We start from the raw sequence: 15,270 nt of genomic DNA, 5'->3' as shown, positions 1-15,270 counted from the left end.
GAATGTGTCCTTTTATTTAAAATGCATCTCTGGGTTATTTGTGGGGCATAGGAATCCATTCTTTTTCTCTCTCAAAATATAGTCCAACCCCCCACAAGGTCTGATGGACAGTGGAAAAAGTTTGCTGACCCCTGCCCTAAGAGATATCTGGCTAAAGCATGTTGGATTGAATAGCTGTGCTATGCCCAAGGTTATTCAAAAAGTTAAGGGCATGCTACGTAGCTTTCCAACTTGTTCTCTAGGTATGCCAATGTAAGACATACATACAAGTTAATGTGAAGCTTCAGTGGCCTGGTTCACTGCTTTGCTCCTCCTAAGCCCTTTTTTTATTCCCATACTGTGCTGAGCTAAGCCCAGATTTGGCTTAGTGTTTCAGCCAAAAATGGCTTTGTGGTGAAGCTCTCCTCACTGAACCACAAGCTGTAGCCAATGTTTATGTGAACCAGGTCACTGTAACAAAGACAAAGCATTTTTGTGCAAGGTATTTTTAGCTAAAACTTCTGGAAGGGTGAACTGGGTAGAGGGCAGCACATGCTTATTTCTTCACACTTCTATACAGGGATATGTGTAAATTGGTCCTTTACACAAAGGCAGAGGAAGCAGTAAAGGAAGGTGAAGATGCATTGGCAAAGGAGAAGAGAAAAAGGCAGCACAGCAAGGTAAGATGAGCATTTCAGGCCTGGTGATGTGAGTCTACACACACTGCCAGAAACCCTAATCCAGATTTTGGGGCACCAACTGACTCGAGACATAAAATTCCCCATTAGCACCTATGCACTGCTGCAGAAAATACACCAGTGGCAGAGGGGGATGGCATGCAAATACCCAACCACCACTTTTCTTTGAGGCCAAACTCTGAATTATGCCCAGAAGCAAATTGGTAACCAATCAGATCTGCTTCTCCAAGCAGTAGCCTAGAAATGACTACTAAGATCATTTTAACTCAACAATACTGTATGTATTTTAATAGTACTGTATGGTTGGTGTTTTTTTAATGCTTGAAATTCAGAATGTGTGTATGCTGTCTGATTTCCTATGCTTCTTCTTGTATAAATAAACGTTTGTAATTATTTTGAAACCAGCATCTGTTATTTACAGGCAGAGTGATGGCAGAATCATGGTGCATGGTTATCACTCTTTCCCCCTTTCTTAAAAGCTGAAGTTAGGCAACTTAAGGAAACATAACCTTTGCCATACCTTTTCCTTGTCGCTGGCTTCTCTTGCAACTGTAGACCCCTGAAACAGAAATACTGTATTTAAGTTGCTACTGGGGTAAAACTGAAGGGCATAGGTGTTCTTTTATGCAGAATTCCTCCAGTAGATTCACAGTAAGGTTTTTCACCATAGCCCTGATGCAAAGTTACACACACCCAGATTACAGTATATGCAACATTCATAGAATCATAGAATCATAGAGTTGGAAGAGACCACAAGGGCCATCGAGTTCAACCCCCTGCCAGGCAGGAAACACCATCAGAGCACTCCTGACATATGGTTGTCAAGCCTCTGCTTAAAGACCTCCAAAGAAGGAGACTCCACCACACTCCTTGGCAGCAAATTCCACTGTCGAACAGCTCTTACTGTCAGGGAGTTCTTCCTAATGTTTAGGTGGAATCTTCTTTCTTGTAGTTTGGATCCATTGCTCCGTGTCCGCTTCTCTGGAGCAGCAGAAAACAACCTTTCTCCCTCCTCTATATGACATCCTTTTATATATTTGAACATGGCTATCATATCACCCCTTAACCTCCTCTTCTCCAGGCTAAACATGCCCAGCTCCCTTAGCCGTTCCTCATAAGGCATTCAAAAGCAATTAAAACATTCTGGCATAGCAGTAGGCTAAGCAGAGGCCTCGATCCCTGATGTGTTTCCATTTGGAAAGGTCTGCAATTTTAAAAACAGGGATATAGTGACCAAAGCTTTGAGGACAGAACGCCCAATTGCAACATAGAGCTCTTGCCAGATGACACCATGAAAAAAAGGTAACAGGAAGCTGACCATCTTTAATTTGAGCTGTTTGACAGGGGAATGGTCTCCCTTGGGAGGTTGTGGACTCTCATTCACTGGAGGTTTTTAAGCAGAGTTTGGATGGCCATCTGTCACGGATGCTGTAGTTGAGATTCCTGCATTGCAGGTTGTTGCAACAGATGACCCCTTGAAGTCCCTTCCAACTCTGCAATTTTATGAATCTATGATTGGACTTGTCAATTGATGAGCATATCAGCCCTGCCAAATACCAACTTTTGCAGCTAGTGAGACAAGTTTAAAATTTTGAATTGGTGTACAATGTACATATAATTGAATTTGTAGGAACCGAGGAGGCCTGATGTTTGGGAGTATTAATGTTAGCTGCATGCCACTCTTGGCAGGTAGCAGAACTGACAGGCCGTAATTTTGTTGTCTCCAGAAAACCATTTATACTAACGTAAGGGAGAAGGCATTGGGTATGCTACAGCCAAAAGGGGGTGAAAGAATTATGTTGTCATTCAAAATAAGCTAGGCCAGAAAACACGTCTATTTAAGCCAAGAGAACGTAGATTGTTTGCATTCTGGATTTTGAGCTCTCAAGGCCACCCTATAGTTACATTTCAGTATGTAAGCAAATGCAAAGGTGCAAATCATATGGGAAGGTATACACCAGTTTCTTTTGCTAAAACAGCATGTATCAGCTGGTTAAAATAAAGTGCACTGGAGGTCAGTCAGTCTTCCTGAGAGGCCAGTTTCCAATTGAAACATATTTTTTTTCAGCTCGCCACGTTCCTTGCTAAGGAAACAAGACAGGATATGAATAAGCTAATCTGAGCCAGTTTGACAGCTTTAAACAAACCAACAGTGCAATCCTATATTTGTCTACTCAGAAACCCCATTAAGTACATTGGGGCTTACTCCCTTGCTAAGTGGGACTGCAGCCTAATATATTTGGTCATGGTAACAGAAAATAGAAGTTGCTTACTAGGGTTTTTGAATCTACAAATATTGGCTCAACTTTTAACACATTCTTCCTAACTCCATTAAAATGGTTCTATTAATTTATTTATTTTTAAAAAAATCTGCATGCAGACTGATTTGTAACAGTCTACAGAATCCATTAAGGACATGAGAGCTGCTTCAGCTATTTTTATTTTTTTACCCCTCAAATGGTTTTCACTGCAACCATTAGCACTTATCCACTTTTAGCGAGCATACTTCTGCTAAGCCACTTCCTTTACAGCACACAATACAACTCAACGTTCTCTTACTTCCATAAAAGGTTTGGGCGTTAGATAAGCCGCAAACTATTTCAATAATAATAGCTTAACGAAAGAGTTTCCTAGACACTTTCTGGTGTACTGCTACTGATAGCCTCTAAGAACCCACAGAATTTTGTACCATTTAGGGGGGAGGGGACTATCAAGGCAGCTACTGCAATATTCATAACAGAAGCCGCTCAGTGCTCACCTTTAAATCATATTTTCTATAAACAGATAAACGGTGGCTGAATACATTCCTTGTAACAATCATATATACTTCAACTCCGTCAACAGTAAGCCGGTACATTCCCAAAAACTGAGGAAGTAGTGTGTTGCCATGACACTCCACTATAAACTAGGGGAAAAAAAATAATATTAGAACTTGACACATACTGGTTATTTGTTGCAGAGATACACAGAAGTAACAAAGATCCAGACATATGGATTTAATGAGAAAAGTTATACCACAATGCAAACAATTAGAAATAATAATTCTAGAACGCCCACATTCCTTAACTGTTGGTGGGCCATGCTATAGGGTAACTGCAGAATTTGAAAAGGCTCTTCCACACAGATATGAAAGGTGATCACACATTTTCCCCCCCATTTAGTTAGGAATCTCTTCAAAGTGTTTCACTAATCCTCGTCTCTCACAAACAGTCAGAATTCACATAACCTAGCAATTCCCTTCTCTACTAGTTCTCACCTCAAATCTGCACCTCATGATTACACAGTTCACTTCCAGCAGGTAGAAACTATGTACTTTCACTTCTAAGATCTCAGCATTCCCTCACAAAAAAGGATGTCCGCCTTGGAGCCTGCCACCTGCAGATATATGGGAGCTATCAAAATAGATATCATGCCCCGTTCAGCTAGCAGATATAAAAACAGTATGCATCAAAAATACTTTTTGGGTTGTGTTCTTTTTTGGGGGGGGGAGGATGTGTTTAAAACTTCTGTTATTTCATTTAATGGAAGGAAGAATTACACCCAACCATTTATGAGGAACCAGAAAAGGACCTAGATCCACAACACCATATTCAGCAGGTTCATAGGGGCTTATCAACTCCTCCTAGTAGTATCTCCCCAACCTTCCTGAAAGTCAGGGAGCAGCACCCCAAGTGATAGATCCTTTTTCTGTATGCATTCCTCTCTGGATTTCAGTCCATGCCTATGACCCAGCAGTTACTTCCATTTCTACCAAATAGAAGTTACCTACCTAACTCTGCAAAATTTTTCTCTGCTTTATTTCAGTGCTTACATTTAGAAACCGTGCTAAACCTTGGAGCTTCTTCTTCCCCTGTTGTTTCCAGAGACCCACTGTTAACATCAACCATAGTTTAGATGCAAATGGAATGCTAGACTGTAGTTAATGGAAAACAGAAGCAAAAGCTTCTAACAGGGAAGCTCATGAGCTGGGAGCTCCCTGAGAATAATTCTCATCACACTAAACTATGGTTTAGTGCAAAGTCCGAACTCTCCCAAGCAGAAGACACCTAGACTTGTATTACTATTGAGAATACAATGACATGAATATAGGTATTGGAGGAGGGATGGTATTGACTTTACTTGCATGGTACAATGCCATAAAGGATTTAAAAAAAAATAAAAAGTACTCTTTTTTTTACAGCAGAATAAGTCAAATTCTTAAGTGCAAAAGTTAACAATTTATACAATTATTATTATTTTTTGGAGTTCTGCAAATACCTAGTTTAGTGACTTCAACATTAAATGGAAATGTATTTAGAAGAATACAATGAACAAAGTTAACCATATCTGGAGACACTTCTTAGCTGTAATCAAACAGCTTTTCAGGTTGCTAGCAACATCTATAATAGTATAGAAACAGACTGGGGGTTAATCTCATGGGACATATAAAACACTACATTTGTTACATAAATATGGAGTGAAATAAGCCTTTTCTTCATATCCAAAGATAGCAACTATTTTGAATTTCACTCAACTTGACTTTTCTTCCAGGTGAAAAAACATAGGGCAAATGAAACAAACACATTTTAATGCTCTCTTTTAAAAACAGGAATGTTCTACAATATAGGTGTTTCTTTTTCAAACCATATTTGCTGTACTATGCTACCTCGCAGGACTATATATTCTATATTCCCAGACTGATGAAAGAGATGGCTTTCCATTAAACTATGATTATAGTTTCTATTTATCAAATTAAGTTCACACAAGGAATGTTCTCTTAATAGGTTTGAGAATTAAACAGAGTAGGGCTTAGGGAGTATAACTTGTCTCTGGTCACCGTACAGGGAAAAGAACATGAGCAAACACTTTGCTGTCTTTTTAAACCACAAGTAACACTAATGTTCAAGTACCATCGATTTAAAATAGCTGTAAGACTCATAACAGTAATATTTTGTGTCAGATATTAAACCCAGCTTTATTATGGAACTTACCTGAAAGTAAACATACCGTTATATTAATATTTCATAAATCATAAGTATATTTGTTCAATTTTTTAAAGTAAGTACCCCTAGTCTCCTTGGACCAGTGATAATACCCAACTACCAAACATGCAAAGGCTAGAAGGTAAATATATTAAAATAAATGATGGCATTGGACTGGAAAGTGGTGAATAAAACAGGTATTCTAATTTAAGGTTTAAATACGCTGGCAGCTGGCAGGATAAGAAAACAGCAGGCGCACAGCTGGAGGAGATAAGGAGGAAGGAAACCCTGTTGGCACATCTAATCCTTGACAGGCACCCTGCTCCCTCAGGGAGAGAAGTGATAAATGACACATTGTGTGCTCTTCACAACTCACATACCTCAAGGAAGCTGCCTTATACCAAGTCAGACCACTGGTCCACCTAGCTCAGTACTGTCTACACTGACTGGCAGCAGCTCTCCAGGGTTTTAGTAAGGTAAAGGGACCCCTGACCATTAGGTCCAGTCATGATCAACTCTGGGGTTGCGGCGCTCATCTCGCTTTATTGGCTGAGGGAGCCGGCGTACAGCTTCCGGATCATGTGGCCAGCATGACTAAGCCGCTTCTGGCGAATCAGAGCAGCGCACGGAAACGCCGTTTACCTTCCCGCCGGAGCGGTACCTATTTATCTACTTGCACTTTGACGTGCTTTTGAACTGCTAGGTTGGCAGGAGCAGGGACCAAGCAATGGGAGCTCACTCTGTCGCGGGGATTCGAACTGCAGACCTTCTGATCGGCAAGTCCTAGGCTCTGTGGTTTAACCCACAGCGCCACCCGTGTCCCACACTCCAGTGGGGTCAAACCTTGGTTGTCAAACATAATCCATTCCAGAAGCTCATTTGGCTTCCAAAATATTTGACAACTGGGGCGTGGCTTCCAGTTGGCTGCAGGAACTTCCTGCACTCAAATGGAAGCCGCATGGGACGTTCAGCTTCCAAAAAACGTTCGAAAACCAGAACACTTACTTCCGAGTTTTTGCCGTTCGGGAGCCGAAACGTTCCAAAACGGAGGTGTTTGGTTTTACTGTATCAGGATTTTTCATATATACTAGTTAGAGCTCTTGCCTTTTTTCCTGATACGTTATGCAGAGAAATCGGAATTGTCTGTGGCTGTTAATAAAACTTACTGTAAACACACAAAAAAGGTGTGGTGAGGGGCAAATAAGTTTTCCATCCAAAAGCCTAATAAATTAATCTAAAGCTTCCTACCTCCCCCCCCCTTTAAAACCTATTTATTCCTGCTATTTCTGTTGGAAAGTAGGCAAACAAAATTAATTGTTCGGAAAGAGGGCTACAGGATTTTCGTTGGTGCCCATTAACTGGCAGTTTCAGTTTTGCCTACACATTAATTGGAAATCTAGTCACAAACAAGTCTTCGTTTGATACATTCCAAGAATTCAGCCTTCTTTTTTTTTTTAAAAAAAAACTGAACTGTCTAAAGCTTTCACTACTTAAAAACAAATCTATAAATAAAAGACAAATTGAGCCCTATGGGAAGAAAGAAAGGAAAAGAAAAAACACTAATTTTCCTAAACACATTCAGCGAGTGTACTGTAGCATTTTAAACAAAGGCCTCACATACTGCTCATTCTTAGATGCCAGCAGACAAAGACTCCTGCATAGTGTACTGACAATGTGCAATTCCATCTCTGTTTAACACAGTAAATTCCAGAATTCGTATACTAAAATTTATCTTGAGTATTAAAACTAAATCCAACAGCTCTTATTAGTCACTATTCTTCTCTCTCTCTCTCTCTCTGTGTGTCCTCATAAGATGTGCCACTTGTCCTTTGAAAGTTAGCATTACAAACCTGAGCCACTTCTCTCTACATTCACCAAATTAATTCCATTGTGTGTAGTCTTTGCCTAATTCCATTTTGCACAGTCTTTTGGTACTATTGTTTTATCAGGCTTCTGCACAGTGTAAGTCCCCTCACCAACTATTTGATCCCCAAACTGTTTTGCCAGTCATGCCACTACCCTGATGAAAATATTAATATAGCTGTGTTACAGACACAAAAAGCAATGGATTATCAAGGCAGCAATTATCTGCACTCTTGTGTTGCATTTACAATAAATCTTGAAAGAGGAGCTCCAGTCTCTCTCTCTCTCTCTCTCTCTCTCTCTCTCTCTCTCTCTCTCTCTCTCTCACACACACACACACACACACACACACACACGGACAAAAATGCAATTGCACTCTTTCCACTCAAATTGCTAATAAACACAATGTGATTTGGAGAAAATGCCTTTTCAAAGAAGACATCTATGCTAAGTGAAACGGGGGATATAGCATAAATTATCAGTTGCCCCAATTGTGTAGTTAGGTATCCACTACATGCTAGGCATATACTAAGTAGAAGGCTTTTAAATTCATGGTTTGTAAGACATGCACAGTGTTGAGCTAATTATACTTTCTGAAGGTGCTCAGCACTGTAAACGACTAAGCGTTTAAGGAGTATACACCTTCCAAATTTAAACATGAACCTGCATGATTGCATATACAATTACATGAAATAACTCATTGCTAAAACAACTGTTAACACTCAGATTTGCTCAGGGAGGGCGATTTCAGACAGGTTATTGCCACCATCAGAAGTCCAAGCCATGGGGTCATTTAATATAAATTGAGATATATGCTGTGTGGTGCTTCTTCTAGTTCGCATCCTTGGCACTTTTTAGCTTACTTGGAACTTTTTAGCTTACTTACTATGGCCCCAAAATAGAAAACCAGACACAAAACACACCAAGTAGGGTTTCCTTTAAAATAAAAAGTTTTGTTTATCTAGTGCGTGTTCCTACTATATGAAGTATGGTATACGCTCCTATAAATCTACAAGTTGACCAGGAAAAAGCAGCATGTTATACAAGCTTGCTGACGAAGTTTGGGGTTGGGGAGGGAGGAAAAAGTTATTTATCCTTTCTCCCTGTCCTTGTACATCCTCCAAAGACATAATTTCAAAGACTGGGCACTTCCTTTAACTTACTGGCACTGCATTTTCAGAGTAGGGATGGGGAACCTAGGACTATCCAGGTGTTATTGGACTCTAACTCCCATCAGTCCCAGCAAGCAATGGCGTGGGTGATGGGAACTGTAGTCCAACAAATGGAGAGCCATGGACTCCATATCTTTGACTTAATAGTGACCAGACTGTTTTCTGAGCTATGGACTCCTCCCTCAGCACAACTTGGCTGTTCCAGCGTATCTTCAGGAACGTATGTTTGAAGGGGTGTTTCCATGTCTTAGGAAACTATGGGTGTGTGTTGTCCCCATCTTTGTGTGTATGTCCCCCACAAAAAGATTTATCCTTCCTACAAATCAATTATGTTGATTTCACTTATCCAGGAGGCCCTATCCCTGTAAAATTCCAGAGGCAGTGGCTCATTATGTTCAAGCTCCAGAGCATGAACAGAATGCAAAGTTCCAAGCCGACAAGAAAAAATAAAATCCCTGACTCTCCATAGTGAAATGAAGAACATTTCACCATCAGTTTCTTCCTTCCTCTCATATATAGGGCACAATTCTGGCACCCTAAGGGACCTTCTTCAGAATATATCTCACTGTGACAATGCAGATGTCCATATGTGATCTATGAGCAATGGTTTATTCTACAGTTTCTAGCAGACTGTTTATGAAGAAAGTGAACATTATTACCAGGAGTGTGACAAAACATCCCTTGCACTTGGAGTGAGGTTCTGTGGTCTGGAGCACAATAACTTAATGCTGCGGAGCTTGAGAAAGGTCTGCAAACTTCAGAGATGGCAGCAGGCTCCATACTGGGGATGCCCTGACAAGTACAACCCTGTTACTGTGTATTGTGGAAAGAATTAAAAAAAAAGAGAGGCATTTCATGATATCAGTAGTGCCAGTTTGGTGGGTGGTTCTAAAGGAACTGGAGCTAACTAAGACGACAGGTTTTCCCCCCCATGAAAAATCATCAGTAACCACAACCCATTCCACAGCAGTGAAATCCATCATTATCATCTGCTGTATGAGTAGCCCCTGGGAACCTTCTTGAAATAAAAAGAAGCCAACTGTATCAGGTATTTATAATTTAAACCTTCATATTTTTACATTGATCTCCTTTGCACAGAGATGTCTATCAAGAGTTCTGCAGTTGTCACTGCTGCTGAAACTCTTACTTGGCAACAGCAATCGTTTCCGACTTTGTTCTTTGGTTTGCCGGTGCTTTGATCATTTCAGTATATTCCAGGATAATTCCTCCAGAGCATTTCAGCATACATTTTGACAAAAAGACATGCGTTTTCCTTTGAGATTAAAGGGCCTATATATTTTTAAAGTTGCACTCCTTCACACAGTGTAAATAAAAGCTATTTTACAAAAAGAGATGCAAGTCTGAATGAGTCTTCATTAATACCCTGCCCTAAAAATGTTCAAGGTGAGAACTATGCATTTAACGACAAGGCTTTGGCAAGTAAAAGTTCAAATACAGATGTGCTAGACAAAAATTCTTCTCTAATCCCAGCTAGCCTGAACAGAATGGTTTTGCGTTGTTTTAAAGGGTGGTCAGCTTATGCCAAATGTCTGGTAAAAAGAGAGTTTCTGTGCTGTGAAGCCAATTCAGAGAGTTATCTCCTACTCAGTTTGAGCTTGGCGTATAGAGGGCCTCATTAAATTATTTCTAGATCAGCCCCGAGAACATACGTTTGGCAAGACAGTGATCTGTCAGGTGTGAAGAAGCAAATAATTTTGCGATGTTACAGGTTGTAGCCAGGGGGTACAGAAATCTCAATAATCTTGGCTATACCACAACACTAATTGCAAAAGTCTGCTAGCTGTTCTGCTGCCCACAGCTCAGCCATTGCACACAGAGCAAGATCAGAAGCTGTAACCCAGCAATTCTGGAAGCCAACTTGGCTGATGGGATGAGCAGGAACTAAGCAACAACCCCAACCACGCCCCTGCACAAGTAAGGCTTGAGTGGGGAGTTGCTTAACACTCAATCCTAGTCACCACTGCAACCCCTGTTGAAGGGTAGAGTGTCAATACCTTAAACCAGAGGTGGAGGAACTCTTTTCAACCCAAGGTCCACATTACATTCTGAGCAACCTCCCAAGGGCCACATGGAAATACTGGCCACAGACCAGAGTTACAAATATTTCACCTCTATACAAATAGGCCTGTTTCTACACACACCCTGTCTCCATCCAGCCAAACAAGAGGCATTAGCAGAGTTCAAGGACACATTCTAGTCAAACAAACAGAAAACCTCAGGGTATAAGGGAAGGCCTGGGGAGAAATCCAAAGGCAGAGAATGAAACATAAGAACATCAAAAGATCCCTTCTGGATCAGGCCAAGGTCTCATCTCGTCCAGCATCCTGATCTCACACTAGCTCACCAGGTGCCTATGGGGAAAACCTCAAGGAGGACCTGAGTATTAAGTAGTGGGTTGACAAAGCAGATGACACAGAGATTTCTCCAAGTGGTTCTTTATAGTAAGCTGGAACTGAACTGAACTGAACAGCTCAGCCGGCCTGCTTTTATAGGCAGCCGGTTGTCAGCATTGTAACACCCCCCCCCCCCCCGGGTTTCCCGCCTAAATTAACTGACGTGGACCTGAGTGAAAACTATACAGTGGTACCTTGGGTTAAGTACTTAATTTGTTCCGGAGGTCCGTACTTAACCTGAAACTGTTCTTAACCTGAAGCACCACTTTAGCTAATGGGGCCTCCTGCTGCTGCTGCTGCACCGCCGGAGCCCAATTTCTGTTCTTATCCTGAAGCAAAGTTCTTAACCTGAAGCACTATTTCTAGGTTAGCGGAGTCTGTAACCTGAAGTGTATGTAACCTGAAGCATATGTAACCCGAGGTACCACTGTATACGCAATACCCCTGGTGGCCCGGGTGAGCACTTCAATACATAACACTGAGCACAAGAGCCCTTTCCTGCAACTGGTATTCAGGAGGATTGCTGCCTCTGACCACAGCCTGGAGGGTTGCATTTGGTACCTGAGCCCCAGGTTTCCTAACCCTGCCTTAAAGAAGATTAAAGTCCATTTGTACATTACTTTAAAGCAGTTGCTAAAATGCACACCACTCAACCCTATAGGCTAGAAGGAGTTTTGTGAGGAGTTAAGAGGGAATAGCGTCTTTAGATGGTTAGAATGTTGGACTAGGATTTTGGAGAACAGGGTTCAAATCCCAACTCAGCCATGAAATCTCACTGGGTGACCTTGGCCCAGTCACTACTACCACTCTGCCTACCCCACCTCACAGGGATGTTGTGGGGATGAAATGGGGGGAAATTAGAACCATTTATACCGCCTTGAGATCCTTGGAAGATAAAGGTAGTTTATAAATGTAATAAATAAAAATGAGCAGTCCTGTGACTGGCCCCCAGTCACCAGGTGAGCTACATGGCTGAGTGTTGATCTCTTCCCAGGTAACAAATAAGAAACTGTGGCATTTAATGCCACTTCCCCATTACTTTTAGCCATTTTCATACATCTTTTTCTGGGACTTCACTGCTGTGTCAATGTTATTTAGTCGCAGAAACTGCTAAAGGTGTCAAGACTAAAATGTTATGCGCGCTTACTAGGTAATGCTCCTCACTGAACTTACCTTCAAGTAAACATGTGCAAGCAGAGGCCATACAGTCTTATGTTTCCTGACTGCATCTACAAAGCTGTTTCTATATATACATGCTAGATTATTACTACGGTACTTTTACTGTAGCTACAATGGTGACATAAGGCAAAGGTAAAGGGACCCCTGACCATTAGGTCCAGTCGTGGCCGACTCTGGGGTTGCGGTGCTAATCTCGCTTTATTGGCCGAGGGAGCCGGTGTACAGCTTCCGGTTCATGTCATGACTAAGCTGCTTCAGGCGAACCAGAGCAGCACACGGAAATGCTGTTTACCTTCCCGCTGGAGCAGTACCTATTTATCTACTTGCACTTTGACATGCTTTCGAACTGCTAGGTTGGCAGGAGCAGGGACCGAGCAATGGGAGCTCACCCCGTCACGGGGATTCGAACCGCCAACCTTCTGATTGGTAAGTCCTAGGCTCTGTGGTTTAACCTACAGTGCCACCCGCGTCCCTACAATGGTGACATAGACCATAGACCACCGTAAAACATTTCACGACCCCTAATTCATCGGTTTAAAAGCTTGATATGTAAGGAAGGCATATATGTACATTAAAAATGAAGATTCAAATTCTCCTTTTTAGCAACTACAATTTAAGTCCAACAGCAGAAAAGGGTTTTAACAACACCCAGGTCAAAAGACAAAACTAACCAAATCTTACCAGGAAGAAACAAGACAAAAACAGACTCCCCTATATTTTTAAAGGAGACGTACATGATAAGAATGCAGCCCACCCACGTTAAAACATACAGTGAGTAGCAGTTTGCTCCGTGAGAAATGAACTGGGTCACTTGTAAGCAAGATAAACCAGCAAAACCTGTTCGTAGAAAAATAGTTGCAAGCCCCTCCTCTGGCATTCCAGTAGCCAATGAATCAAGAATAGTCACACAATAACGGTAAATTTAGATACCCCCCCCCCAAGTCCTGCCATGTTTCCTATGCATGCTGACTTTGGGGCAGGGGAAAGTGGTGGAAGGGAAACTAGCATGAAGCTGAAAAAGGAATGTGGGGCAACTCCACCTTAAAATTCAACTGAAATCAGCACCACTTACATGTAGTCAGGAATGAAGTATAACAAGCTAAAAAGGAAGCTGTCCTACAGAAAAAAAGGATACAATGGAAATAAAAGGCTGCAAAGTTATTAACAGATGTGGGGGGGGGGACATGGTAGAAGAAAAAGAGAAGAGAGTCAGCTGAAGTTGGCTGCAGCAGCAGATGGATTAGAACTATATTTTATTTTTAGTGTGCAGATATAAACCACAGGTATTTTTAAATAAAAAATACACTGCAATTAAGTTTAAAATGTGGATTGTTTAACATAAATAGGCTTTTAATGCAGCTATCAGGACTCCTGGGACTATTAAATCTACGAGGCAAGCATAGTGCCCTTTAGCATATTTATTAGTAAACTTGTGTGTGCCTGAAACGGAACTAAAAACAGAATGCATTCAATATGTTCAAGTGTTTCCTATTCCTCAGTTGGGCAATGCTTACTGAAGCAGAGATTTGAGGGATGGAAAGAAGAAAGACATGATAAACACTGTTTATGCTTTGCCCTCCCCAAAACACCCCCCCAAAAGAAGGGACAATTGCCACCTTTAGAGGCAATTCAAAAAAATGAAACTGAGGGGAGCATCTTTCCAAACATGACTAAGACACTTTCTGACCTTATTTCTTAGCCATTGATGAAGAGATTGACACTTGCTCTGTCTTGCCTTTCAGAAGGTGGTGGTTTACTTGTTTTTAGGAGAACAAGTCCAGGTCAGGATGATGTGTTTGGGATAAATCAACTGCATCTCAGTTATGGACTGGTATCTGTCCTCAGGCTCCCTTGAATTGGCTACACGAACTGATAAGAAAAGTAACCTTAAGAACTGGCACTTTTGCTTTTTCTCCTCCTTCACTATTCCTATCTTCTTTTGTGTCGTGTATTTTAGATTGCAGGGACGCGGGTGGCGCTGTGGGTAAAACCACAGTGCCTAGGACTTGCCGATCGTATGGTCGGCAGTTCGAATCCCCGCGGCGGGGTGAGCTCCCGTCTTTCGGTCCCAGCTCCTGCCCACCTAGCAGTTCGAAAGCACCCTTAAAGTGCAAGTAGATAAATAGGTGCCGCTTTATAGCGGGAAGGTAAACGGCGTTCCGTGTACTGCGCTGGTGCAGGCTCGCCAGAGCAGCGATGTCACACTGGCCACGTGACCCGGAACTGTCTGCGGACGGCGCCGGCTCCCGGCCTCTAGAGCGAGATGAGCACACAACCCTAGCGTCTGTCAAGACTGGCCCGTACGGGCAGGGGTACCTTTACCTTTACCTTTATTTTAGATTGCAAGTGTGCTTTTTATTGATCTGTAAGCTGCTCTAGGAGTCTTTTCTTCAGAAGAGGGTTAAAAATGCCTTACATAGATAAAGCCAAAAAGTGCTTCAAAAACAGGCATTCCTTATGTGTACCACATTCTATATATATTTCAGATTGCAATAAAATGACTGCTTCCTGTATGGCTAATACATTGTATGTGACCCTAATGATTGACATATAGTTGCTTTTTGGAATACAATGGTTGAAGTCATGCTCTCTTATCTAAAGCCATGATGTTTAATCCCAGATGTAGCTGTGATCACTAAGGACTAATTTACATGGAACTGCAAAGTCAAATATGTGTCTGCTTTATCCTATGTACACATTCCAGAGAACCAGCCACACGTCTAGCTGCCTGACATGTGTTTCTGCAAGATATGTTGCTAAATTGGTATGCCATAGATAAATATACAAAATGGTCAGTGATTCCTATTATTTTGCCTCCACTATAGAAAAAATAGGTATATTTCACACATCAACAACTGGGTCACAAATAGTTGTTTCAAGTTAATATCAGACACTATTTCTGTAATTGTCAACTTTTAATTGTTCCGATTGTAATGTGATACACATATATTCATTTTAACTAAAATGGTAATGTGGAATTGCTCTATAATAGTAATTGTATAAT

General features: G+C 41.4%; 1 protein-coding gene across 2 annotated transcripts in view; it reads right to left on the bottom strand.

Annotated features, from left to right (window-relative positions):
- Positions 1-15,270, bottom strand: part of PIP4K2A (phosphatidylinositol-5-phosphate 4-kinase type 2 alpha) — a 64,241-nt gene that overhangs the window by 10,286 nt on the left and 38,685 nt on the right. For both annotated transcript variants that reach the window (XM_028749777.2, XM_028749776.2), the window contains 2 exons: positions 3,436-3,582; positions 1,198-1,236 (listed from right to left, as the gene is read on the bottom strand). In XM_028749777.2, the coding sequence (XP_028605610.1) occupies positions 1,198-1,236; positions 3,436-3,582 (186 nt within the window). The remainder of the gene's footprint in view (positions 1-1,197; positions 1,237-3,435; positions 3,583-15,270) is intronic.

This window comes from Podarcis muralis, chromosome 12 (genome assembly GCF_964188315.1).
Source record: "Podarcis muralis chromosome 12, rPodMur119.hap1.1, whole genome shotgun sequence".
Taxonomy (NCBI): Eukaryota; Metazoa; Chordata; class Lepidosauria; order Squamata; family Lacertidae; genus Podarcis; species Podarcis muralis.
This window is presented reverse-complemented; position numbering and strand designations above follow the sequence as displayed.